The sequence below is a fragment of the Equus asinus genome, chromosome 1, assembly GCF_041296235.1.
Source record: "Equus asinus isolate D_3611 breed Donkey chromosome 1, EquAss-T2T_v2, whole genome shotgun sequence".
Taxonomy (NCBI): Eukaryota; Metazoa; Chordata; class Mammalia; order Perissodactyla; family Equidae; genus Equus; species Equus asinus.
Genome location: NC_091790.1, coordinates 120,026,331 through 120,051,830, shown reverse-complemented (window position 1 = coordinate 120,051,830; position 25,500 = coordinate 120,026,331). Strand labels below are relative to the sequence as shown.

The window sequence follows — 25,500 nt, the reverse complement described above, 5'->3', positions numbered from 1 at the left end:
TTCAGGGCTCTCGATTCTGTGCCACTGATCTGTGTGTCTGTTTTTGTGCCAGTACCATGGTGTTTTGGTTACTATGGCTTTGTAGTATATTTTGAAATCAGGGAGTGTCATATCTCCAGCTTTGTTCTTTTTTCTCAGGATTACTTTGGCTGTTCAGGGTCTTTTGTTGTTCCATATAAATTTTAGGATTCTTTGTTCTATTTCTGTGAAAAATGTTGTTGGAACTTTGATAGAGATTGTATTGAATCTGTAGATTGCTTTAGAAGTATGGACATTTTAACTATGTTAATTCTTCCAATCCCAGAGCACAGAATATCTTTCCATTTCTTTGTGTCTTCTTCGATTTCTTTCAACAATGCTTTATAGTTTTCAGTGTACAGATTTTTCACTTCTTTGGTTAAGTTTATTCCTAGATATTTTATTCTTTTTGTTGCAATTATAAATGGGACAGTATTCTTAATTTTTCTTTCTGTCACTTCGTTGTTAGTATATAAAAGCACAACTGATTTTTGTATGTTGATCTTGTGTCCTGCAACTTTACTGTATTTATTTATTATTTCTAAAACTTTTTTGGTGGATTCTTTAGGTTTTTCTCTACCTAAAATCATGTCATCTGCAAAGAGTGACAGTTTCATTTCTTCCTTTCCAATTTGGATCCCTTTTATTTCTTTTTCTTGCCTGATGGCTCTGGCTAAGACTTTCAATACTATGTTAAATAAAAGTAGTGAAAGTGGGCACCCTTGTCCAGTTCCTGTTCTTAGAGGGATAGCTTTCAGTTTTTCTCCATTGAGAATGATGTTAGCTGTGATACTGTCATATATGGCTTTTGTTATGTTGAGGTATTTTCCTTCTACACCCATTTTATTTAGAGTTTTTATCATAAATGGATGCTGTGTCCTGTCAAATACTTTCTCTGCATCTATTGAGATGATCATGGGATTTTTATTCTTCATTTTGTTAATGTGGTGCATCAGGTTGACTGATTTGTGGATATTCAACCATTCTTGCATCCCTGGAATGAATCCCACTTGATCATGGTGTATGATTTTTTTCATGTATAGTTGCATTCAATTTGCTACTATTTTGTTGAGGATTTTTGCATGAGTGTTCATCAGTGATATTGGCCTGTAATTTTCTTTTTTTTGTGATGTCCTTGTCTGGTTTTGGTATCAGGGTAATGTTGGCTGCATAGAATGAGTTAGGAAGTTTCCCCTCCTCTTTAATTTTTTGGAAGTGTTTTAGAAGGTTTGGTAGAATTCATCAGGGAAGGCTTCCGGTCCTGGACTTTTATTTGGGAGAGGTCTTTGATTAATGTTTCGATCTCCTTACTGGTGATTGGTTTATTCAAATTCTCTATTTCTTATTGATTCAGTTTTGGAAGGTTGTATGATTCTAAGAATTTATCCATTTCTTCTAGATTATCCAATTTGTTGGTGCATAGCTTTTCACAGTATTCTCTTATAATCTTTTGTATTTCTGAGGTGTCCATTGTAATTTCTCCTCTTTCAGTTCTGATTTTATTTGAGCCTTCTTTTTTCCTTGGTGAGTCTAGCTAAACATTTGCCAATTTCATTTATTGTTTCAAAGAACTAGTTCTTGATTTCATTGATTTTTTTCTATTTTTTTTTTAGTCTATTTCATTTATTTCTGCTCTTTTATTATTTCCTTCCTTCTGCTGATTTTCGGCTTTGTTTGTTCTTCTTTTTCCAGTTCCTTCAAGTGCACTGTTAGATTGTTTATTTGGGATTTTTCTTGTTTGTTGAGGTAGACCTGAATTGCTATAAACCTCCCCCTTAGAACTGCTATTGCTGTATCCCATAGATTTTAGCATGTTGTATTTTCATTTCCATTCGTCTCTAAGTATTTTTTTATTTCTACTTTGATTTCTTCATTGACCCAATTGTTGTTCAGTAGTATTTTGTTTTACCTCCACATATTTGTGGCTTGTTTGATTTTCTTCCTGTAGTTGATTTCTACTTTCGCACCTTTATGGTCAGAAAAGATGCTTCGTATTATTTTGATCTTTTTAAATTTACTGAGACTTGTTTCGTGGCCTCATATGTGATCAATCCTGCAGAATGTTCCATGTGCATTTGAAAAGAATACATATTCTGTGTTTTTGGATGGAATGTTCTCTATCTATCTACTAAGTCCACCTGGTCTAATGTGTCCTTTAAGGCCAATGTTTCCTTATTGATCTTCTGTTTAGATGACCTATCCACTGGTGTAAGTGGTGTGTTAAAGTCCCCTACTATTATTGTGTTATTGTCTATTTCTCTTTCTATGTCTGTTAACAGTTGCTTTATACATTTAGATGCTCCTAGGTTGGGAGCACAGATATTTGCAAGTGTTATACCCTCTTGTTGGACTGTTCCCTTTATCATTATGTAGTGCCCTTCTTTGTCTCTTCTTACAGTTTTTGCTTTAAAGTCTATTTTGTGTGATATAAGTATTGCTACCCCAGTTTTATTTTCTTTGCCATTTGCACGGACTTTTTCCATCCCTTCACTTTCAGTTTGTGAGTGTCTTTAGGTCTGAAGTGTGTCTCTTGTATGCAGCACATATATGGGTCTTGTTTTTTCACCCAATTGGCCACCCTATGCCTTTTAGTTGGAGCATTTAGTCCATTGACATTTAAAATAGCTATTCACAAATATGTAATTATTGGCATTTTGTTACTTTTTTCCTGGGTGTTTTAGAAGTTCTTCTCTTCTTCACTTGCTCTCTTCCCTTGTGGTTTGATGGCTTTCTTTAGTATTATGTTTGGGTTCCTTTCTTGTAATTATTTGTGTATTTATTATAGGTTTCTGATTACCATGAGGTTCAGATATAATATTCTACATTTATAGCAATATGTATTGAGTTGATGGTCTCTTTAGTTTGACCTCTTTCTAAAAGCTCTACTCTTTTGCTCCCCTCTTCCCATGTTTTTCATATCATATCTAACCTCTTATTTTGTATGTGTATATCCATTACCCTCTTATCTTTGAAATAGGTAAATTTAGTACTTTTGTCTTTTAACCTTCATATTATCTTCATATGTGCTTGACCTGCTACCTTTACTGTATTTTTGCCTTTACCAGTGATTTTATTGCCCTTTTTTGGCTGATAATTTTCTTATTCCTATTTGCGGTCTTCTCTTTCCCAGTAAATAAGTCCCTTCAGCATTTCCTGTAGAACTGGTTTCTTGGTGATACACTCCTTTAATATTTGCTTGTCTGGGAAGTTCTTTCCTTCTTCCATTCTGAATGATAATCTTACTGGGTAGAGTATTCTTGGCTGTAGGGTTTTCCTTTCAGCACTTTAAATATATCGTTCCACTCTCTTCTAGCCTGTAAGGTTTCTGCTGAGAAGTCCCTTATGGGGTTTCCTTTGTATGTCACTTGTTGCCTTTCTCTTGCAGCTTTTAGGATTCTCTCTTTATCTTTAATTTTGGACATTTTAATTACAAAGTGTCTTGGTGTGGGCTTCTTTGGATTTATCTTGTTTGGTGGCCTCTGTGCTTCCTGTACCTGGATGTCTGTTTCCTTCCTTAGGTTAGGAAAGTTCTCAGCTATTACTTTTTCAAATAGATTCTCTGCCCCTTTGTCTTTCTCTTTTCCTTCTAGGACACCTGTAATAAAATTGTTAGTGTGCTTGATGTTGTTCCAGAGTTTCCTTAGGCTGTTCTTGTTCTTTTTAATTCTTTTTTCTTTTATCTGTTCGGCTAGGCTGATTTCCTCTAGTCTTTTGTCCACCTTGCTGATCCGTTCTTCTGTATCATCTGCTCTCCTATTGAGTCCCTCTAGTCAATTTTTCATTTCCAGTATTATATTATTCATTTCTGATTGGTTCTTTTTTTACGTTTTCCAATTCTTTATTGATGTTCTCACTGTGTTCATCTATTCTTCTCCCAAGATCAGTGAACGTCCTCATGACTTTTTGTTTGAACTCTTGGTCAGGGAGGTTATTTCTGTTTTATTTAGTTCTTTTTCTGGGGTTTTGTACTGCTCCCTCACTTGGAACACATTCCTTTGCCTCCTAATTTTGCCTCTTTCTCTGTGCTTATATCTATGTATTAGGTGGGTCTGCAAGATCTGCTGATCTTGCAGAAGTGGCCTAATGTAAAGAGATACCTTTTGAGACCCAGCAGTGTGCTTCCCTCTCATCACCAGTTCCAAATGTTCCAGGAGTAACCCCTGTGTGTGCTACATGTGACTTTCCATTAGGGTTGCTCTTACTGCAGGTACCCAGGGAGTCCAGGCTGTCCCCCTGGCCAGCTGGTTGTAATTCTCAGCTATGTGTGGCTGCTATGGACCCTTCAGTCACTTTATCAGATTTGGGAAGCCCAAACACAGTTGGCTGCAAGATCTAATAGCACATTCCTATTGCAGGTTTTCTGTTAAGTGGGTAAGCCCCCAGTGTGGCTGGTTGCTAGGCTCAGGGGCTTACAATTTCTGTAGGCTCCAGACTGCAAGGCTGTTGTCTGCTCTCTCAGAATTGCACCTGAATGGGGCTGGCCCTAGGCATGGAAGCACCCAATTGTTTCAGGCTTTGGAAGGCAGGGCCGATCCTCTATGTGGCTGTTTGTGAAGCACAGGTGTCCTGTTGCTGATAAGCCCCACAGTCCACAGGTCTACATACACCATCAACACAGTCCTGGCGCATGCACATATTCTGGTCCCATGGAGCCTACCATGTCACCCCACTGCAGAGGCCCACACACACTCTACTGCTCCTCACGCACACCCTGCCTTACAGAGGCAGACCCACTCACCCGCCTGCAGAGGATCCAGGTACCCAGTCTGTGCAAGTCAAAAAGTTGCCCGAGGGCTTCCTCTTGGGTGGGGCCAGTCCCAAGAGCACGCTGCCTGCCCTGGCTGAGCTGGATTAAATTGGGGCTCTAGTGGGCAGAGCAGACCCCGGGCTAACAGGCCAGTGGAAGAACTCCAATAGTGTCCGCCAGCATCTGTGTCAGCACCCCTGTACTAGATCACAATAATAGCTGCCGCCAATGTCTCGGTCCTTGGGGATGTGGGCAGGTCTCCCCTCTCACCGAGATGCACCCAGAGCCTATTAGGTAAGTCTCTTCACCAAAGGATTGTGCACCTTTCTCTCTGGTGACTTTAGATTGCTTTCTGAAATGGGTGAGTGTGTGTGTCGGCCCTTCAAGAGCAGGCTTTTATCGGCTTACGTCCGATAGCTTTTCTAGGGGTATTCTCCCTTGTAGTTAACAGCTAGCAAAGCCAGATATTACGAGACTCGTCTCAGTTGTGCTGAGTCTGAAGGATGCTTATAGCACTAACATTCCCCTGCTCACGTCCCCTGTTCCTCCAGGGAAGGCTTTGTTCCCTGGGGTGGCTCCTGCCCAGCTGGCTGTGAATCTCTGCCACGTGTGAAGATGGCTTTTGTCTCTCCAGAAGGAATTTCTGCCTCTTCTGCCTCAGTCAGGACTGTCTCTTGTTGTGGGGGTTCTGTTTATCCAGTTTTCAGTTCTCTCTCCAAGGTAATTGTTCCAAGATTAGCTGTAGCTTGATTATGTTCACGGGAGGAGGTGAGTTCAGAGTCTGCCTATGCCGCCATCTTGAGATCAAGCTCTAATTTCATTTTTCAGTTGTTTATGCCTACTACATAGAAATACAATTCACTTGTGTCTATTTACCTTATATCCTGAAAATTTGTTCAATAAACTTTTAATTCTAGTAGGTTTTTTGTAGTTTCCTAAGATTTTCTACATTTACTCATTCATGATCATGTTGTCTATGAATAAAGATGGTTTTACTTCAGGAGCCAACCCTGTGGCATAGTGGTTAAATTTGGCACGCTCCTCTTTGGTGGCCTGGGTTCATGGGTTCGGATCCTGAGTGCAGGCCTCCATCACTTGTCAGTCATGCTGTGGCACTGACTCATATACAAATTAGAGGAGGATTGGCACAGATGTTAGCTCAAGGCAAATCTTCAGCAAAAAAAAAAAAAAGTTTTACTTTTTCTCTAATCTTTAAATGAAATATATAAAAATATATATAGATAAGATTTTTTTCCTTATGACACTGTTACTATCTTCAGTATAGTGTTGTACAGAAGTGGTCACAAAAGACATTTTGCTTCCTGCCTGATCTCAGTGCGAAAGTGTTCAGCTTTTCAGCGTTTGATGTTAGCTATAGATTTCTCAAAGACGTCATTTACTGTGGAAGTTCCCTTCTATTTCTACCTTTCTGAGTTTTCTTTTTTAAATATGTATGAGTGTTGCATTTTGTCACAGGCTCTTCCTATATCTATTGAGATATCATATGCTTTAAAAAATATTTTGTTAATATGAGTTACATTTATTATTTTCTTCGTTCTGCTTAATTTAGGTGTAATCTGTTCTTTTTCTAACTTTTCAAAGAAGTTTCAGGTAATTGATTTAAACCTTTCTTGTTTTCTACTACAAGCATTTAAAGCTATACACTTCCCACTAGGCACAGCTTTAGCTGAATCCCACAAATTTTGACATGTTTTCATTACCATTCGGTTCAAAATATTTTCTAATTTCTTTTGTGACTTCTTATATCCATGGGTTATTTAGAAAAGAGTTGTTAATTTCCAAATATTCAGGAATTTTCTAGATACATTTTCATCATTTCTAATTTAACTCTATTGTGGTCAAATGACCAAGTCCGTATAATTTCAATCCTTTTAGATTTATTGAGACCCACTTGCGGTCCTGTACATTGTCTATCTTAGGTGAATATTCCTTGTGTACTTAAAAACAATGATATTCTGCTGTTGTTGTGTGCCACATTATAGCCATAGATGCCAATTAAGTCAAACTGGTTGATACTGTTGTTCAAGTTTTCTATATCATTACTGATCTTCCTGCTGCTTATTTTACTGAGAAGAATGATAAAAATCTCAAAATATAATTGTGAATTTGTCTACTTCTCTTTCCAGTTTTCTTGGTTTTTGTTTCATGTTCTTTGAAGCTCTGTTACTAGGTACATAAACATTTAGGACTGACCTATCTTCTTGACGAATATAACTTTTTAATCATTATCTCTGTTCATAATACTGTAAGTTTACTTACCTGATATTAATATTAGCCACTCCAGTTTTATGATTATTATTTGCACATATATCTTTTCACATGCTTTTAACATGCCAGTCTACAATTGTTTTGACATTGCTAGTGTTTATTTCTCTTTTTACCTTTTTATTCGCGATGAAAGGCACAAATCCTAGGTGTATGACTCCATGAAATGTTCATATAGGGTATACACTCATGCAACCAGCCCAGATCAAGATACAGAACATTCCCAGCAAGGCCCTGTGTGTCCCCTCCTGGTCATCCCCACCCCTCCAAGGAAAACTGCTGCCTGATTTCTAATCTTAGAGATTCAAACCTGAAGTTTATAAAAAATTGGGTTTCTGATATTTATAAATCATGAAATCTGCATTTCTGCCATCCTTTGAGAGATTAGATCTGGTAACTCTGGGTATGTGTTCCTTTGAGGCAGTGGCCTGATGAAGCAGGAGCAGCTGTGCCCTTCTCTAGGCCCACCTAGCTCACCTCCTCGTTTTGTCACCTGCCTGGCCTGCTTATTTGTGTCTACATATTTAAAGTGTGCGTCTTGTGGAAAGCATGTAATTAGACCTTGCTTTATTACTCAGTTTGACAATCTCTGCCTTTTATCTCAAATGCTTAGGTCATTTATATGCAACTGTCCATATGGTTAGGTTTAAGTCTACCTTCTTGCTATTTGTCTTTATCTCATCTGTTCTTTGGTTCTTTCCTCTTTTCCTGTCTTCTTTTGGATTGAAATGTTTTTCCATTTTATCTCCACTCCATGTGTTGTCTTATTAGCTATATGTCAATACTTTTGAGTGTTGACTTTAGGGTTTATAATAGGCATCTTTAAAGTATAATAGTCTAACTTCACATAATAGTGTACCTATTCATATATAATGTAAAAACCTTTCAACAACATACGTCCATTTTCCTCACTCAACTTTGTCCTATTATTTCCACATATTTCACTTCCACATGTTATAATCCCCATAATATGCTATTATTTATGCTTTAAATAGTCAATTATAACCCTTAGCTAACGTTATACTCAATGGAAAACAAGACAAGGACGTGTGCTTTCACCAATGCTATTCAACAAAGTACTGGAAGTTCTAGCCAAAGATTTAGACACAAAAAAGAAATAAAAGGCATACAAATTGGAGAGGAAGAAGTAAAATTATCTCTGTTCACAAATGACACAATCTTATATGTAGAAAACTCTAAAGATTCTACACCAAAAAACAACTTGTTAGAGCTAATAAACTAAACTTAGCAAAGTAGCAAGATAGAGACAAAAGGAACACACAAAAATCAGTTGTATTTCTACACACTAACAATGAACAATCTGAAAGAAAGTTAATTCCATTTACAATAACATCAAAAAGAATAAAATACTTAGGAAATAAATTTAACCAAGGGGATGAAAGACTGGTACACTGAAAACTAGAAAACACTGCTGACAGAAATTAAAGAGGACATACATAAATGGAAAGATATCCTGTGTTCACAGATTGGAAAATATTGTTAAGTATTGTTAAGATGATAACACTACCCAAAGTGATGGACAGATTCCACGCAACCTCTACCAAAACTCCAATGGCATTTTCAGACATACCAAAAAAACTTACCCTAAAAATTTATATGGAATCTCAAAGGTCCCCAAATAGCCAAAACAATATTGGAAGACTCATACTTCCTGATTTCAAAACTTACTACAAAGCTACAGTAATCAAAATAGTGTAGTACTGACATAAGGACAAACATATAGACAAATGGAATAGAACAGAGAGCCCATAAATAAACCCTCACAGAGAGTCAATCGACTTTTGATAAGGGTACTGAGACCATTCAATGGGGAGAGAACAGTCTTGTCCACAAATAGTGCTGAGAAAACTGGATCTCCACATGTAAAACTAAATAACCAACTTCCAATGAAGTTGGGATCTTACCTTACACCACTTACAAAAATTAACTCAACCTGATCAAAGATCTAAATGTAAGAGCTAAAACTATGAAACTCTTAGAAGACAACATAGGAGAAAGCTTCATGACACTGGATCTTGCAATGATTTTTTGGATTTGACATCAAAAGTTAGGCAACAAAAGAAAAGATAGATAAACTGGACTTCATCAAAATTAAAAACTATTGTGCATCAAAGGATATCATCAAAGGAGTGAAAAGACAATACACAGGAGAAAATATTTGAAAATCATCTGATAAGGGATTAATATTAGTATAAATCTAATCAAGCCTCCAGCCCTAATTTCCAATTTACGGAAAGACAGGGGAGAGAGGAACAAGTTCGATATTAATAGGACTAAAAAAACAGACAAATCAGGACATGAGACATTCCAATAGATAATTGGCCTCGTAGGGGTGCGGTGCAGGATTAAGAGACTAAAGAGACAATAAAAGACAATGCATAAACCTTGACTGAATCCTGAATTACAGCTGGGTGGTGAGGAGAGAGGGTTAAAGGCATTCTTAAGATAATTGGGAAAATATGGGTCCACATATTAAGTGTGATAATTGTATTGTGGTTAGGCAGGAAAATGTACTTATGCTTCAGAAATGCATACTGAAATAGTTCAGGGCAAAGTGTTTATGATGTTTGAAACTTACTTTTAGATAGTTCTGCCAAAGAAAGAAAAAGAGAGAGAAAATATGAAAACGACTGTGAAATTTCAGCAGAAGGTAAATGAATGATCATTATACCATTCCTTCCTCTTTTCTGTAGATTTGAAAATTCTCAAAATAAAAAATTTAGAGTAAAAAAGCTGTGGGCCACTAAACTGTACAAGTCCAAACAGTTAAAATGGTGAATTTTATATTATGGGAATTTTATCTCAAAAAAAAAAAAAGAGCTGTGGGCATCTGACACTATGCAGCTGTTGTAGAACTGTTAAACTGCTCTGCGTAGCCCCATTCTCATAAACCACGACGTGAACGGCGGCCCCTGGAGTTACGTGATGCCATGACAATGGGTAGAGTGGTGAGCTCATGTTGAGACAGAGTTAGAAGGAAATACAGAATCTTTATGCAGAATTGAAAAAAAACAGGATAAGATAAATTTATGATAAAATTACTTTTACATAATTTAGTTGCTATTGTTAATTTTAGAGTGCATAGGAGGAAGGCAGGCATGAGGATTTGACCAAAACTCAAGGATAGCCTCCACTGGTTAAGAGTAAAATGTGAAAAGGACACCAAACTGGCCACACACCTGGGTTGATGGATGGAGGAGGTGGAGGGGGGAGAGGCCGGCCTTCTTTAATGGCTAATGTACACTGCTTGGCTGATCGAATTGCATTAATGAAGTCTTCATGCTGTTGTCTCCAGTTAGATTTCCTTACAGGTCGAGGCTATAAAAAAAAATAAAACCAACATATACCACCCCAGACTATATCTCTCTCCATTACTAGTTGTTTTTAAGCCGGGATTTGAATTTACAGGAAACAGGGCTGTGAAATTTGGAAAGAAATGAGCATTTGTTTTTCAAAAGTACTACAAAGAGGTTTGGAAAACACAAAATTAAAATTTGCAAGTCACGATAGTGAGGGAAAACACAAAATAACAATCAGACAAACAAAAACTACAAAACTTTAAAGACTTAAATCTAAGATTAAAAGTGACTCTCTCACAAGTTAATTGCTAGATTTAATGCTACTCTAATGAAAATATAAACGAGATCCTTTTTCCCACATCTGGAAAGTATCTGAATACACTGGGAAATCTAAGTGAGCATGATTAAAAAGAACACAGTGAAGGTGGATTACACTTACATGACATTACACGGCACTATCAAGCAAAAATGAAACCAGAGAGCCAGAAAGAGGCTTTAATGTACTTAAGGATGTAATCAAGAACAACAAGGAAGATATTGCTTGTACCTTGGATTGAAGAGCTTTCCCCACAAGGGGAATGTCAGTGCCCTGTAATCTTTGTTTCAAGGAATTGAAAGGTTTACGCTTTTTGTTGAAGAGTTTTCTACATATTGGTCCATGCCTTTCCTAGAAAAGAAAGAGTGGGGATTAAAATTTTTAACATGTACAATCACCAAGTTTGCAATGCTGCAGTGTGCTCAGGCAGCCCCTGCTAAGGGACTGGGTTGCACCTTCAGAGCCAAGTTCATTCTCCAACTCTCAAATCACAGCAGAGCAAATCCCTCTGGCTCTCCTCAGCCTGTTACACATTACTCGATATTGTGTTGGGCAAGGTCAAGAGAAGGTCTTTACAGCTAAAGAAACTTACTTCATATTTAGTTTTACATATTTAACTCTATCACTTGCCTGTATGAATGGTTCCAAGCATTAAATAATGTGGAAAAGACGAACTTTCCAGTTCAAATTGAAATAAATACTTCTGATGTTGAGTTAGGAACTCACTGAAGCCAATGAAGTTTTCTTGATGAAATGAAGTTTCTTCTATTCTGTTTCCTGCCTTCACTGTCCCTAAATTCCAAAAGCAAGTTATCCTGTAATTTAACAGGAAATTCGAGTTCCCAAACCTTAATATTCAGTTTTACTATCCTTTTGAAATAACCCTTTGCATACGGCAAGGGGAAACTCAGCTTCCTACCAGTGGAACCTTCTCAGGAAAACACTCTTACCACTCAGCATTTCAAAATCGAGTTTAACTGGGCCACTGTTCTACATACAGCAAATTAAACTACTCAACCCCTGAAAAGAGAAATTTCAAAGAAATATTTGAGAACATCTGCAGAAAACAACTGGGACAACCACACAAATAAAGAACAACACATCAATTCCACTTAGGTTATGAAGATATTTTCCTTCAATTTATCCAAACATTTCATATTCATGAAGTCACTGACTTCAGAGCAAACTTAAGCTTATATTATTAAGTTTTAAAATATTACAATATTTATAAGACGATTGGCAGGGAAAACACTCTTTACTCCAGCCAGCAGTCCTTTCAGTACTCAGCATTTCTGATACAAAAACCAGGGAACCAACACATAGAACTCTGCCTGTCTACCAACTTTATAAAGTCTCTTACTGCATCACTATTGGGTTATACCAACATCTTTGCCTTCCACTCTAAATCCCCTTCCTTGGCGGATATTTAACTCATAATAGATATCACTTACACAGTTGCTTTGTCCAGACCCAACAAATGCAGGCCTTTTGAAAATCACTGTACCTGACTGACATCCTACCATTTAAACTAAAGGAGAGACAGAGAGCAGATCATTTGATCAAATGCTCTCTGCAGCCAAAAGACAAGCCTAGAAGATAAAACTCAAGAGCACCCAAGACATCCAGGATGTTTAGTGATCCTTCTTCAAATAGTGCCTCTGAGGTCTCAAACCCTTTCTCACGGGGTGCAGCCCCAGGCCGGCAAAGGCAGCACTGGTGGGTTAATGGGCCACAACAGGCCTTGTGAGTTCCCCTTCTAGATTCAGGAAGCTCTAACTGCAGTTAATTAGAAGAACAGATACTTTATTTTTTAAATTCCCCAGAGAAATAAAACCTACTTCATTTGTAGCCTCTTTTGTCCCAAATGTAGTCAGGCTTATAGTCCAAATCCTTTAAGTTCAGTATAAATCTCCTTGATCTAAAATGTCCTAACAATTGCATTATCATCTTAGATTTTTTCTTTTGAATCATTTTTCTTGGGAATTCCTTCATAATATTGAGGCCTAAAACCTGTTTGATTCCCTAATTTTGAAATAAATCAAGCTTTGATTCAACTACATAGGCATTGATCAGGGAATCTGACATCTAGTTAGCACGAATTTATCTGGTTAACAATTAGATCTTGGAACAGGCCTTACATCCATTTTGTTCAAATTACACAAAACCCCTGAAATCAGAGGGTTCTGTCTTCGTACGTGGCAAAGCAGGAAACAGAGGGAGGTTAAAGGACTTGTCAGAATTAGTGACAAATCTGAGGCTAAAAGCCAAGGTTCCAGATGCTCCAAATTCAATGTTCATTCCTCTTGACTAACTAATTTCCCTAGTGCTTTGGCCTTAAAATTTGAATTTTTGATGCTTATAGAAAAGGCAAAAGAGCCAAAACCTCTCCAGAGACAATCAGCTGTGCCAAGACACTTTCATCTGGCATCCTTTTAGTAAGAGGACCACGTTTAATAAGTTCCCTTCCGAATGGAGCAGCATCGACCTGCCTCAGTGTCCTCGGGGCCTGCCAGCCATAGGTTATGTACTTCGCATCCCCTGCTTTCCCTTCACATCTGTCTTTAATCGTTGCCACTGCGGCCTCCTCACTAACTTGACAGTTCATTTAACTCCAATGAAACACATCTACAAAATGTCTTTATGTTTACCAGAACATCTGCTGCGAAGCGTCTTCCACAGACTTCACAGGGAAATAATTCCTGATTGCCATCTGTATAAGATCCAAGAGCACATTATGTTAGTTTCATGCAATTGCCTGCCCGAGAAGAAATGACTAACTGGAGGAGACCTCATTGCTTGACAGCCTCACTCTCTTTTCCCTCCCCACCAACTACTTTCTTCTCCTAGAAAGACCCTTTGTAAACTCTGCTGTTTTTTTCTCTCCTAATATAAACTTCTCACTTCACTAAACAGGTAAATTCCATATCCTTCAGGCAACTGGAGGATAACTATTTAATATTTAACATATTCTTAAACTAAGTGCCTGATAGCTTTGCCTTAGACATTAAGTACAAAATTTAATGCCTTGGCATAAAGTCATAAATAATCCAATGGTAGCATCTTTAGGATTCCTACCAGAATGTAAGGTCTGTGTGTGTGCTAAATGAAGGCATGCCAATTTATTATAGACATATGAAAAACGTCGCTTACTCACTGAACTTAAGGTAAACTTTCCTGAGAATGGTTTTCTCTCTCTCAATAAACAATCTTTGCTGGAAAAACTACCTGAGAGGAAGGAAGTAGAAGAGACTGAGGAAATGGACCAAGTTTAACTGGTGGACTTTGATGCAAATCAGGAAAGATAGCACCTTTACACAGGAGAAGCATATGAGGATGATGAACATCATCCCAGGGGTGGTGTTCAGTGTCAGACTTCCTAATGGGGCCAGAGGGTAACACTCACTACTGGCACTTTATATACAGTAGCGAATGAGTGAAGGACTATAATCCTAATATGCTCACTACTTGCTATTATGTTTATTTTAAAGATTTTATTTTTTTCCTTTTTTCTCCCCAAAGCCCCCCAGTACATAGTTGTATATTCTTCCTTGTGGGTCCTTCTAGTTGTGGCATGTGGGACGCTGCCTCAGCATGGCTTGATGAGCAGTGCTATGTCCGCATCCAGGATTCGAACCAATGAAACACTGGGCTGCCTGCAGCAGAGCGCGCGAACTTAACCACTCGGCCACGTGGCCAGCCCCTTATTGTGTTTATTTTAATATTCAACCATAATAGTGTTTGAAAAGTTAAATGACGACTAAACTCAAATATAAAAGAAAAAAAAAGGCTGAGACTGCCCACTATATACCAACACCTCAAAGTGCCCGACCCACAGTAAGGTGTTCAATGAACTCTTGTTGAGTGAATGGGCCAACCAAGAACTGAGTTTCTACCATAGGACCAATCATTCATTCAATAAATAATTAAATATCAACTATGCACAACTTTGTGGGAATAGTGAGAGAAACCACACGTGACTCCAGTGTAGAAAAGAAAGTATGCACATAAATTATTTTAAATGAAGGTAGAAAAGTGTCACAAGAAAAAGAAAATGTTATGGAATTTTGAAAAAAACGAGTTCACTTCATATTACTTCCATTCAGTTCATCTGGAGTTGAGTACATAAAGATTAAAAAAGCAGTTTGTTCAAGGAGAAGATTTTATGAGACTAACAATCTGGACTTTAGTCTACAAAGAATGGGAGCAATCAAGGGCACTAAGTAGGAAGAACCCGAACAGAGCTGAAGATTCATGTGACAAAGGTAAGGACGGATGAGCAGGTGGTGGTAGGGAGGGAAGATGGGATTTTAGTTAAAAAGCTAAAGGTGCAGGCCTGGAATGGAAAGAGGAAACGGGAGACTGTGAGCAAAGTAGGGACAACATGACCAGATTTAGGGAGAGCTAGAAGGTGGTAAAGAGAAAAGAATACCCAAGGACTGAGAAGACGGTAGGGCTGTAGAAGGAAACAGAGAATTTGAAAAGAAGGGCCATCTTAGTAAGAAAAATGACCTCAGCTTTGGAAATACTGAATCTGAGCTAGAGACATCCAGCCAGCAGGATGGAAATGAGGGAGGTCAGGGCTAGAGACACAGATGTAGGCTTTGTTTGGAGAGTGATGTAAAGGCATGATATTGCCAGGGAAGAGGTCATGGAAAGTGAAGTACAGGGATGATCCCTAGAGAACTCCATACTTAAGGGCCAAGAAGATGAGGATGATAAGCCAGAAGGAGAAGCAGGAGACAGCAGGGTCATGGAAACCAGGGGAAGACGGTTTGAAAAGGAAGGCCTGATTAACAGGAATCAGATGGTAGCTCATTACAGATATTGTTGATTTAAATGATTTCTTCTCACGTCTGCCAGATGGTATTGTGTTTGCAACACAGGTCATCCATTACTGCACAAAGAAATATCACTCTTCCTTTCTGTTCTTTTAGCCTTCTAACTCTGTAAAACCAGGTCTTAAATTTTTTTTCCAGCAAGGATATCTCACCCCTCTACATACATACTTGTTATAAATACTCATCCTAATTATAAAACTGCTTTTTCTAAAAAACTAATGAAGGATTATGAATATTTCTATAATGTTTGTATGCTGTTTTCCCGTTCCCCAAACACTTTTCCTATATAATCTCATTTACTCCTGAGAGCAATTCTGTGAGACACAGTTGATACGGTTTTGTTTTGTTTTTTTCTTTTTTTACAGATAAGAAAATGGAGGTTCAAGGTTAGGTGACTTCTTGAAGACAACAAGTAGTAAGTGGTAACACTGAAACTCAAACTAGAGTATCTTTGCAAGTATTAAGACTATTTATTCAACCAACACTATAAATATAGATATATTATGTCAGTACTAATCTGCAAGGCAAATAGAATTCTCTGGAGGATCAACGGCCTTTGGTTTAAATCCCTGAGTTTTAACGAATTTAAACTAATGACAGACATGACTCATTCGAACACCTGAGATAGATGGACCACCACATTCAAGCTGGAAGCTTGACTGTAAGGAGGGGAAGACCTGCCTAGTCAGTTGAACCAAACATCGAGATCAAAGAAGTCTACAGTGTTTGCTACAAGATGCTGAATCACATGGAATGTGCAATCACTAGAACCATAAAGGAACGTTTTGAAACAACGAAAATGCCCCTCAATAGGTGAACGGTTAAACTGTGTAATATCCATAGCCTGGAATACTACTCAGCCACAGAAAGGAGCACTATTGATACATGCAACAGCCTGGATCCATCTCAATGCTGAGTGAAAAATGCCCATCTCAAAAGGTCATGTACTGCTATGATTCCATTTGTATAACATTCTAAAAATGGCAAAGTTATAGATGGAAAATAGATTAGTGATTGCCAAGAGGTAGGGATGGTAGGGGAGGGAGGTGGTTCTGACTAAACAAGGGTAGAATGAGTGAGCCCTTTGGGTAATGGTATGGTTCTGTATCTTTATGGTGGTGGTGGTTACACGTATAACAAAACAGTATAGAACTATAAATACACATTGTACCGATGTATATTTCCTGCTTTTGATATTGTACTGTAGTTTTTAAAGATGTAACTTGGGGGAAACTGGGTAAAGGGTGAATGGGATCTCTCTGTACTATTTTGCAACTTTTTGTGAACTATAATTATGTCAAAATAAAAAGTTTAAAACAAACACCTAGGGGTCAGCAAATTGTGGCCAGTGGGCCAAATCTGGCACTGCATGTTTTTGTAAATAAAGTTTTATGGGTAACCAGTAATGCCCATTTGTTTGTTTACAGAATGTCTATTGCTGCTTTCACACTACAACAAGAGTTGAGTAGTTGTAACAGAGACCATATGGCCTGCAAAGCCAAACATTATACTTTTTGGCCTTTACAGAAATAGGTTGCCAACCAGTGAACGAGAATGTAGTAAGTAAAGTGATTTGTGGGAGAATAACATGGAAAATTTTCATGATATATTTTTATTCATATATTTATACATAAAGACTAGAAGGATATATATGGTACATACGTGTGTAATATATATATATACACACACACAGTAATTACCTCTGAGTGGTAAGAATAAAGGTGATTAGTTTTCTGCATTTTCAGTTTTTCTACAAAGATTGTGTTATTGTTTTAAAAATCAGAATGACATTTTTAAAAACCTCTTTTGATAGAAAAGATTCTAAAACAATGACTACCAACTTAGCTATTTCTATCCTTACCCTCTCTAATTGGAGTATTACTTAGTAGACTATTAAAGTGGCTATTATTTTTATACACTCGTTTATTATCCTAGATCATTTTTAAAATGAGCAAAAGACAGTGATCTGGAAGTGATCAACAGTTTTGTTTAGCATGTTAACAATGAAAAAAAAGCGTTACAAAGATCTCAGTTCAAAAATGTTATAAGAAGCCTGGAGAGGATTATGGCTGTAATGAAACTGGAAAAACTTCTACTTCTGATAGCCACTCTCTTTCTGAGCTGGAAGTTCAGAAGCTTTGCAGAGACACCTACCAATCCACATTTCCTTATAAAGGCATGGCAGAGGAGGTAAAAGGACATTTTCTCATTCAGTTGTCAGCAAGTCAAAAAGCTCTTAAGTCCTTTGCAGTCCAGAACATGCAAATATTAGCAATCTGGACATCTTCCATGGCCCTGGGGCAAAGGGGGTGGCATACTGGCCTCAAGTTATTAATTTATCTCTGGAACATGAGTTACAAAACAAGGAATTAAGACTGAGTTAGGAGGGCAAAAAGAACATCCCATCAATTTTTGTTTTCCCTCAAAGCCCAAAAAAACTACAGTAAAGAGACCACAAGGACAGGGAGGGAAAAGGACAACAATAAAAAAACTGGAATCTGGAAAGCTGACGGACATGGTAACTGACTTGGAAGACTGAAAACGACACCAAAATCCACTTCCCAAGCCGACGGCAGGAGAAACGAGAACCAGTCAGCTTCGCACTGCAGAACTCTGCACGGTCACAGGAACTACGCAGCAGCACATACTTCAGGAACTGGGACTGACAAACGGGGAGGACAAGAGACTGCTGAAAAACGGAGGACGAGGGTGAAAGTTTTCTGACAAGAAGTGAAGATTCCTACATCCCTCCCTCCCTGCATGCCCCCTGGATGACAGCCCTTCCCCAACTCCAGCAGAAGTCTACTCTCCAGAAAGGATCAAAGAGGTCTGTGCAGGAGTCAGCACGAGGCACAGCTGAAGATGTGGGTGGGAAGACATGGAGACATACAGCGGGCCCTGTGTATCCACGGTTCCACACCTGCGCATTCAACCAACATGGAAAGGCCTATGTTGATTGCGTCTGTACTGAACATGTACAGACTTTCTTTTTCTTGCCGTTAATCCCTAGCAATACAGGAAAACAACTATTTACATTGTATTACATTAAAGTATTTACATTGTATTAGGTATTACAAGTAATCTAGAGATATTTAAAGTATATGGGAGGATGTGCTTAGGTTATATGCAAATACGCCATTTTATGTAAGGGACTTGAGCATCCAAGAAGTTTGGTATCCGCCGGGGGTCCTGGAACCAATCACCCTCGGATACTGAGGGACGACTACATGTATACCTGGTTACTTCTCATTATTTATGGTAGTCAATGTCCCCTAAGGTCTCCGCAAGCCTGAATGAACATATACTGATTCATTACTCCTGGGGGAAATACAGGGTTAAGTTCCTGTGAGCCTCTGGTCAATCTATCAATATACAACCTTGCTTTATGTATCTGTTTAAAGACACCTTATTTAAATACGTGTTGCTGATTCAACAACACAGAGCTCACAGATAGCACCACTGTAACTCGTGCCTGAATGAAGCTTATCTAACAGACGTATTTTCTTCCTAAGACATATTGCAGCCTTTTTGCACTTAGAAACACTATACAATAGTTAACACTATACTTCGGGGCCATTTTAAGCAGTGAAATCACCAAGAAAAATATGAAAAATGTAGTACTAAATAGAACATGAAAAGGACACTTGTTTACAGTACGAGAGCTGAAACGAGGAGGCAGAGCAGCACCTTATTCTACCTTAGCTGCAACACGCATTGTCACGTGACTCAACTTTTTAACTGCTACGTGCATGTCTAAACTATCAGGAAAGTGCCACAAGTGCTGATTTTAGGGTTACAAACTTTAACAAGTAGGGAAATTTGCAAATACAGACTCCATGATTAATGAGGATTGACTGTATGTGTGTGTACATATAATATAGTGATTAATCTCACGAATAGTGATGCTAAAAGCAGAGAATACCCCCACACCCACCTTCCTCTACTTGGCTCACAGAACTCTGCCTGCCAGACCCTTACTCTCAAGGTAGAATGAAAACTTCCCAGGGAATATAACCACTTCAGGAGGAAACAGCAAAAGATACTGATATTAGGAAAATTCCCAAACAGCTCACCCAGACCACCCTACAATAAAGCTCAAAATCAAATGCTACTCATCCATTCAGAGTTTCCAGTGTTTTCTTCCTCCAATCTTAATCACGAACAGACAGGAATTTCCAAAGACCTGAGGAAAGTCTATAGCATGTAAGCCCATAACAAACAAAAAAGCAATTCAAATGGGAATTAAAGCTCTTGGAAATTGAAAGTCATATAGGAGAAATGAAAAACTCAACAGACGGTTGGAAGATAAAATGAGGGAAAGCTCCCAAAAAGTAGAATAAAATGGCATAGAAATGGGAGAGAAACATAAGCAAATTAGAGTATCTGTTCAGAAGGTTCTACTCCAAATAATAGGCGTTCAAGAGAGAAAAGGAGAAAACACAAGGAAGAAAATAAGAATAATTTCTAACAATCTCCAGAAGTGAAACAACACAAGCCTCCTGGTTGAAAGGACCCAAGACAATGATGAAAACAGACCCACAACATTAAACATGACTGTGAAGTTTCAGGAATGTTGCAGACAGATTCCAGATTCAGAAGAAAAAAAAAGTAACATACAAGTATCAGGAATGAGAATGGCTTCAGATTCCCAAACAGTAAAAATGCAAATAAATGGGAAAAATTCTTTAAACTTCTAAGGAAAAATAATCTACAACCTAGAATTTTATACCCAGCCAAGCTATCAATCAAATATGGGGGTAGCATACATTTCCAGACATGCAAGGTTTCAAAAAGTTTACATCTCTTGTACCCTGTCTCAAGAGTTACTGGAGGATGAGTAATGAACCAACAGAAAAAGAACTCAAGAATACAATACCATTCACAATCGCAACCAAAAGAATAAAATACCTTGGGGTAAATTTAACTAAGGAAGTGAAGGACCTATATAATGAAAATTACAAGGTCTTTCTGAGACAATTGGATGACCACATAAGGAGATGGAAAGACATTCCATGTACATGGATTGGAAGAATAAACATAGTTAAAATGTCCATTCTACCTAAAGCAATCTACAGATTCAAAGCCATCCCAATCAGAATCCCAATGACATTCTTTAAAGAATTAGAACAAAGAATCCTAAAATTCATATGGGGCAACAAAAGACCCTGAATTTCTAAAGCAATCCTGAGAAAAAAGAACAAAACAGGAGGCATCACAATCCCTGACTTCAAAACATACTACACAAAGATACAGTAATCAAAACAGCATGGTACTGGTACAAAAACAGGTGCACAGATCAATGGAACAAAACTGAAAGCCCAGAAATAAAACCACACATCTATGGACAGCTTATCTTTGACAACGGAGCTGAGGGCATACAATGGAGAAAAGAAAGTCTTTTCAACAAATGGTGCTGGGAAAACTGGAAAGCCACATGTAAAAGAATGAAAATTGACCATTTTTTTTCACCATTCACCAAAATAAACTCAAAATGGATCAAAGACCTAAAGGTGAGACCTGAAACCATAAGGCTTCTGGAAGAAAACGTAGGCAGTACACTCTTTGACATCAGTATTAAAAGGATCTTTTTGGACACCATGCCTTCTCAGAGAAGGGAAACAATAGAAAGAATAAACAAATGGGACTTCATCACATTAAAGAGCTTCTTCAAGGCAAATGAAAACAGGATTGAAACAAAAAAACAACCCACTAACTGGGAAAAAATATTTGCAAGTCATATATCTGACAAAGGCTTAATATCCATAATATATAAAGAACTCTCGCAACTCAAGAACAAAACATCAAACAACCCCATGAAAAAATGGGCTGGAGACATGAACAGACATTTCTCCAAAGAAGATATACTGATGGCCAATAGGCACATGAAAAGATGCTCATCATCGCTGATCATCAGGGAAATGCAAATCAAAACTACACTAAGATATCACCTTACACCCGTTAGAATGACAAAAATATCTAAAACTAATAGCAACAAATGTTGGAGAGGTTGCAGAGAAAAAGGAACCCTCATACACTGCTGGTGGGAATGCAAACTGGTGCAGCCACTATGGAAAACAGCATGGAGATTCCTCAAAAAATTAAAAATAGAACTACCATACGATCCAGCCATCCCACTACTGGGTATTTATCCAAAGAGCTTGAAGTCAGCAATCCCAAAAGTCCTATGCACCCCAATGTTTATTGAAGCACTGTTTACAATAGCCAAGACATGGAAGCAACCTAAGTGTCCAGCAACAGACAAATGGATAAATAAGATGTGGTACATATATACAATGGAATACTACTCAGCTGCAAAACAGAACAAAATCATTCCATTTGCAATAACATGGATGGACCTTGAGAGAATTATGTTAAGTGAAATAAGCCAGCGAGAGAAAGATAATCTGTGTATGACTCCACTCACATGAGGAATTTAAAATTATGGACTAAGAACAGTTTAGTGGATACCAGGGAAAAGGTGGGGTGGGGGGTGGGCACAAAGGGCGAAGTGGTGCACCTACAACATGACTGACAAACACTAATGTACAATTGAAATTTCACAAGATTGTAACCTATCAATAACTCAAAAAAAAAAAAAAAAAAAAGAGTTACTGGAGGATGTGCTCCAGAAGGTGAGTAGAAGATACAGCAAATAGGCAATTCAGCACAGGAGGGAGAGAAGGGAATGGAATTCCCAGGAGAACAGCTGGGGCACCTTGCCCCAGAACTAGAAAGGAATCAGTCCCGACTGAGGTGTGTGATTAAAGACACAAGACAGGTTGAAGGCTGTCATGACCAAGGTATTTACTGCATTTATAATCTGAGGACAGCATGTCCTGGTATATCTGGCTCCCATTTTGTTCTATACTTGGCTTGTCTGACCATGTCCCAATGAAGTGCCTGCTCTCCCCTTTACAGTGACATCTAGATCAGCTAAGGCCTTTCCTTTCACTACACAGGAAGGTTCTGGACTGATCTTCTTTTGAGAGATGGAGGTAGGTCATGGTGAGCTTAGAAGCAGAACATATAAAACAAGCACAGAGCCTCTAAGCATATTTCTGCAGGAGATCCAGAATGCTCCAACTTTAGTGATTTGTGTTTCCCAGGACCCACTCATCACCTTACTCACTGACATCTCCACATGGGGCTCTTGTAAACTCTAGAAGCTAAAGTCAGACTCAGAGACTATTCAGTTCATCTTCTCACAGCTGTCTTCACCAAATGGTAGCAAATATTGCCCCCAGAGACCTAGACTGGAACTTCTCAGTTGTTCAAAATTAAACAAGATACTGGGATACTAAATAGGTGACAATTAACATAAAAGTCTAGATAGTACCTAAGAGTTACCCAAGGGGAAAGAGTGCAATGAAACTGAGGACAGACCCATAGGTAGCTTCTATGTTCTATTTCTTAACTTGAATAGTGGATATGTTTTTGTTTTACTACACATTCTCCTTTAAGTTTCACAATTAAAATGTAAAGCTGTTAGAATTTTTACCTTCTCCTGACCTTTAACCGGAACAAACAAGCTGGGTAAAACATGCTAATGTCAACACACAGGAAGAAGAACATAAAAATGTTAATTTTACAGTAAGATTACAAGATGGCTAATCAGCCCTTCACCTGAGCTGATGGATGACATCACAATGGACGTGTGGATACAATGCATCACAGGTAATACATACAAATGGTAACAGCTTTTGATACTTAATTTGACTTGTAAAATAACAGTAGTTCTAAAATATCTGAAAAAGTGATTTTCTACCAACCATGGACAGTGCTTAAACAAAACAGGTCCTTAAGACACAGCAGGCAAAACTCTTTGTGATTTTGCCCCCTACCTGGGATGCCTTAGGCCTTTTCTCCTTGCTAACACTGAGTCTAGGTCCTATTGTTCTCTCCAAGCTTAAGCAATTCTTTTCTGAAATGTTTTCCCCAACTATCATGTATTAGAGATCATTTACCAAATGCCAGGCACTGATCTAGATCCTTGGGGATAAAGCAGTATTCAAAAATTCTCTGCCCTGTTTGTTCTAGTGAGAGGAGACTGGACACAAGATAGATCTCAGATGCCAGTAGGTGCTATGGAGAACATAAAGCAGGGAGGGAGCATAAAAAATGCAGGGGAGGGGAGCTGGCCCGGTGGCATAGTGGTTAAGTCTGGCACACTCCACTTTGGCAGTCTGGGTTCACGGGTCCGGATCCTGGGCACAGACCTACATCACTCATCAAGCCATGCTGTGGTGGTGACCCACATATAAATTGGAGGGAGGTTAGCACAGATGTTAGCTCAGGGCCAATCTTCCTCAAGTGAAAAGGGGAAGATTGGCAACAGATGTTAGCTCAGGGTCAATCTTCCTCACCAAAAAAAACAAAACAAAGAATGCAGGGGAGGGATGTGTGTGCTATTTTTAAATATAAGGTCAGGGAAAAGTTTATGGGAGAGGTGACAGTTGAGCACCAACCCTGAGAAAGGTTTATTTGCAGTAAGAGCACTTCAGGAGGAACAGCATGTACTAAGATTCTCACTTCAAGTGGTACTTATCATGGTGACCTGGCATTTGCTAGTTATATTTTGCTGCAAGTACCCTACCTCCTCAGATGATGCAGTCCTTGAAGGCAGAAACCCCATCGCTTTGGACTCTCAACCTTAGCAGGGAACTTACGTTAAGTTCCCAACCATTGGTTATAGACGACTACAATCATAAATATTCCAAAATACTATGAAATAATTTAAAATATTGTGTAAAAATCTGGATAATCAGCATAAATCACAATATGCTTCACCAAGCCTTGTGGCTTGTAGTCACATTCTCTTAATTGCAAAATACACAATGTGCTGATTTAAACCCTCTAGATTAGGTGCAGTAAAATTAGAAGCTCATAAAATAGAACTTGAATAGCACCAAGTCAAAGTGGTATTCCATGTCTGTAAGATTCTAGCTGGCTTTGAGACCTTTAATTGAGATAGCTATCAAAATAAATGGTCAATCCTTTTAGGACTTAGTACATTCCCAACATGAGCCTAAGCCATCAACCTGACCCTGTGCTTCTGTGGACTGGCATTTAAATACACCATCTCTAGTATTCTACTTCTGAAATGACAAGCTCTTCAGCCAAGTTTTTGTATCAATGTTGGTAGAGTACCTAATGCTATTGTTTTTCACAACTCTTTTAAAAATCTTACAGTAAGTGCTTAGATTTAGAACTGATAACATCTAAGACAACACCTACCAGCTTTAGAAAGCCATTATCAAATTACAGATAAAGACATTTTCTAGTAATTTAGATATCAAATGCAGCTCACCTGCTAAAAATGGTTCTGCCCCAGCCATTCTGTTTCCAACTCAGACCAACAGTGTCCAGATTTTTTTTCCAGAACAGTCCAGATAACAACACATTAGTCATGGACACATGAACAAGGGTCACTGACAACTTGTCTGTTTCAAGGAAGTCTCAGTTTACCAAATAATTAACAATTGTGATGGTGTCATTGCTTGAGCCTTGAAAAAGTTTGAAGGAAAAAAAAGGACAAAACTCATCAAAAAATAGGGAAAGTTTTCAACTATGTATTTTAATCAAGTATGAATGCTTCCAAGCATTAAATAATGTTGAAAAGACAAACTTTCTAGTTTAAACTGAAGTAAATATTTCTGACTTCGAGCCAGGTACTCACTGAAGCCAAGGAAGTTTTCTTGATTATTTCTTCTGTTTCCTGTCTTCACTGTTCCTAAATTCCAAAAGCAAGTCATCCAGTAAATGAGTCCCAACAACCTTAATATTCAGTTTTATCAACCATCTGAAATAAACCTTTTCCTCCAGCAAGGGGAAACTCAGCTTCCTACCAGTGGACCCTTCTCAGGAAAACACTCTTACTGCTCAGCATTTCAAAATCGAGTTTAACTGGGCCACTTTCCTACATACAGCAAATTAAACCACTTAATCCCTGAAAAAGAGTGGAGAGGTTTCAAAGAA

At 38.2% G+C, this 25,500-nt stretch overlaps 1 protein-coding gene across 8 annotated transcripts in view; it reads right to left on the bottom strand.

The window, feature by feature from the left end:
• The window catches only part of ZC2HC1B (zinc finger C2HC-type containing 1B), a 72,284-nt gene extending 46,867 nt beyond the window's left edge, over positions 1–25,417 (bottom strand). For all 8 annotated transcript variants that reach the window (XM_070506599.1, XM_070506602.1, XM_070506597.1 and 5 more), the window contains exons 1-4: positions 24,833–25,417; positions 13,336–13,397; positions 10,919–11,038; positions 10,252–10,390 (exon numbers count right to left, since the gene is read on the bottom strand). In XM_070506599.1, coding sequence (XP_070362700.1) covers positions 10,252–10,390; positions 10,919–11,038; positions 13,336–13,397; positions 24,833–24,860 — 349 coding nt within the window. In that variant the 5' untranslated portion in view covers positions 24,861–25,417. The remainder of the gene's footprint in view (positions 1–10,251; positions 10,391–10,918; positions 11,039–13,335; positions 13,398–24,832) is intronic.
• Between the last annotated feature and the right edge of the window lie 83 nt (positions 25,418–25,500).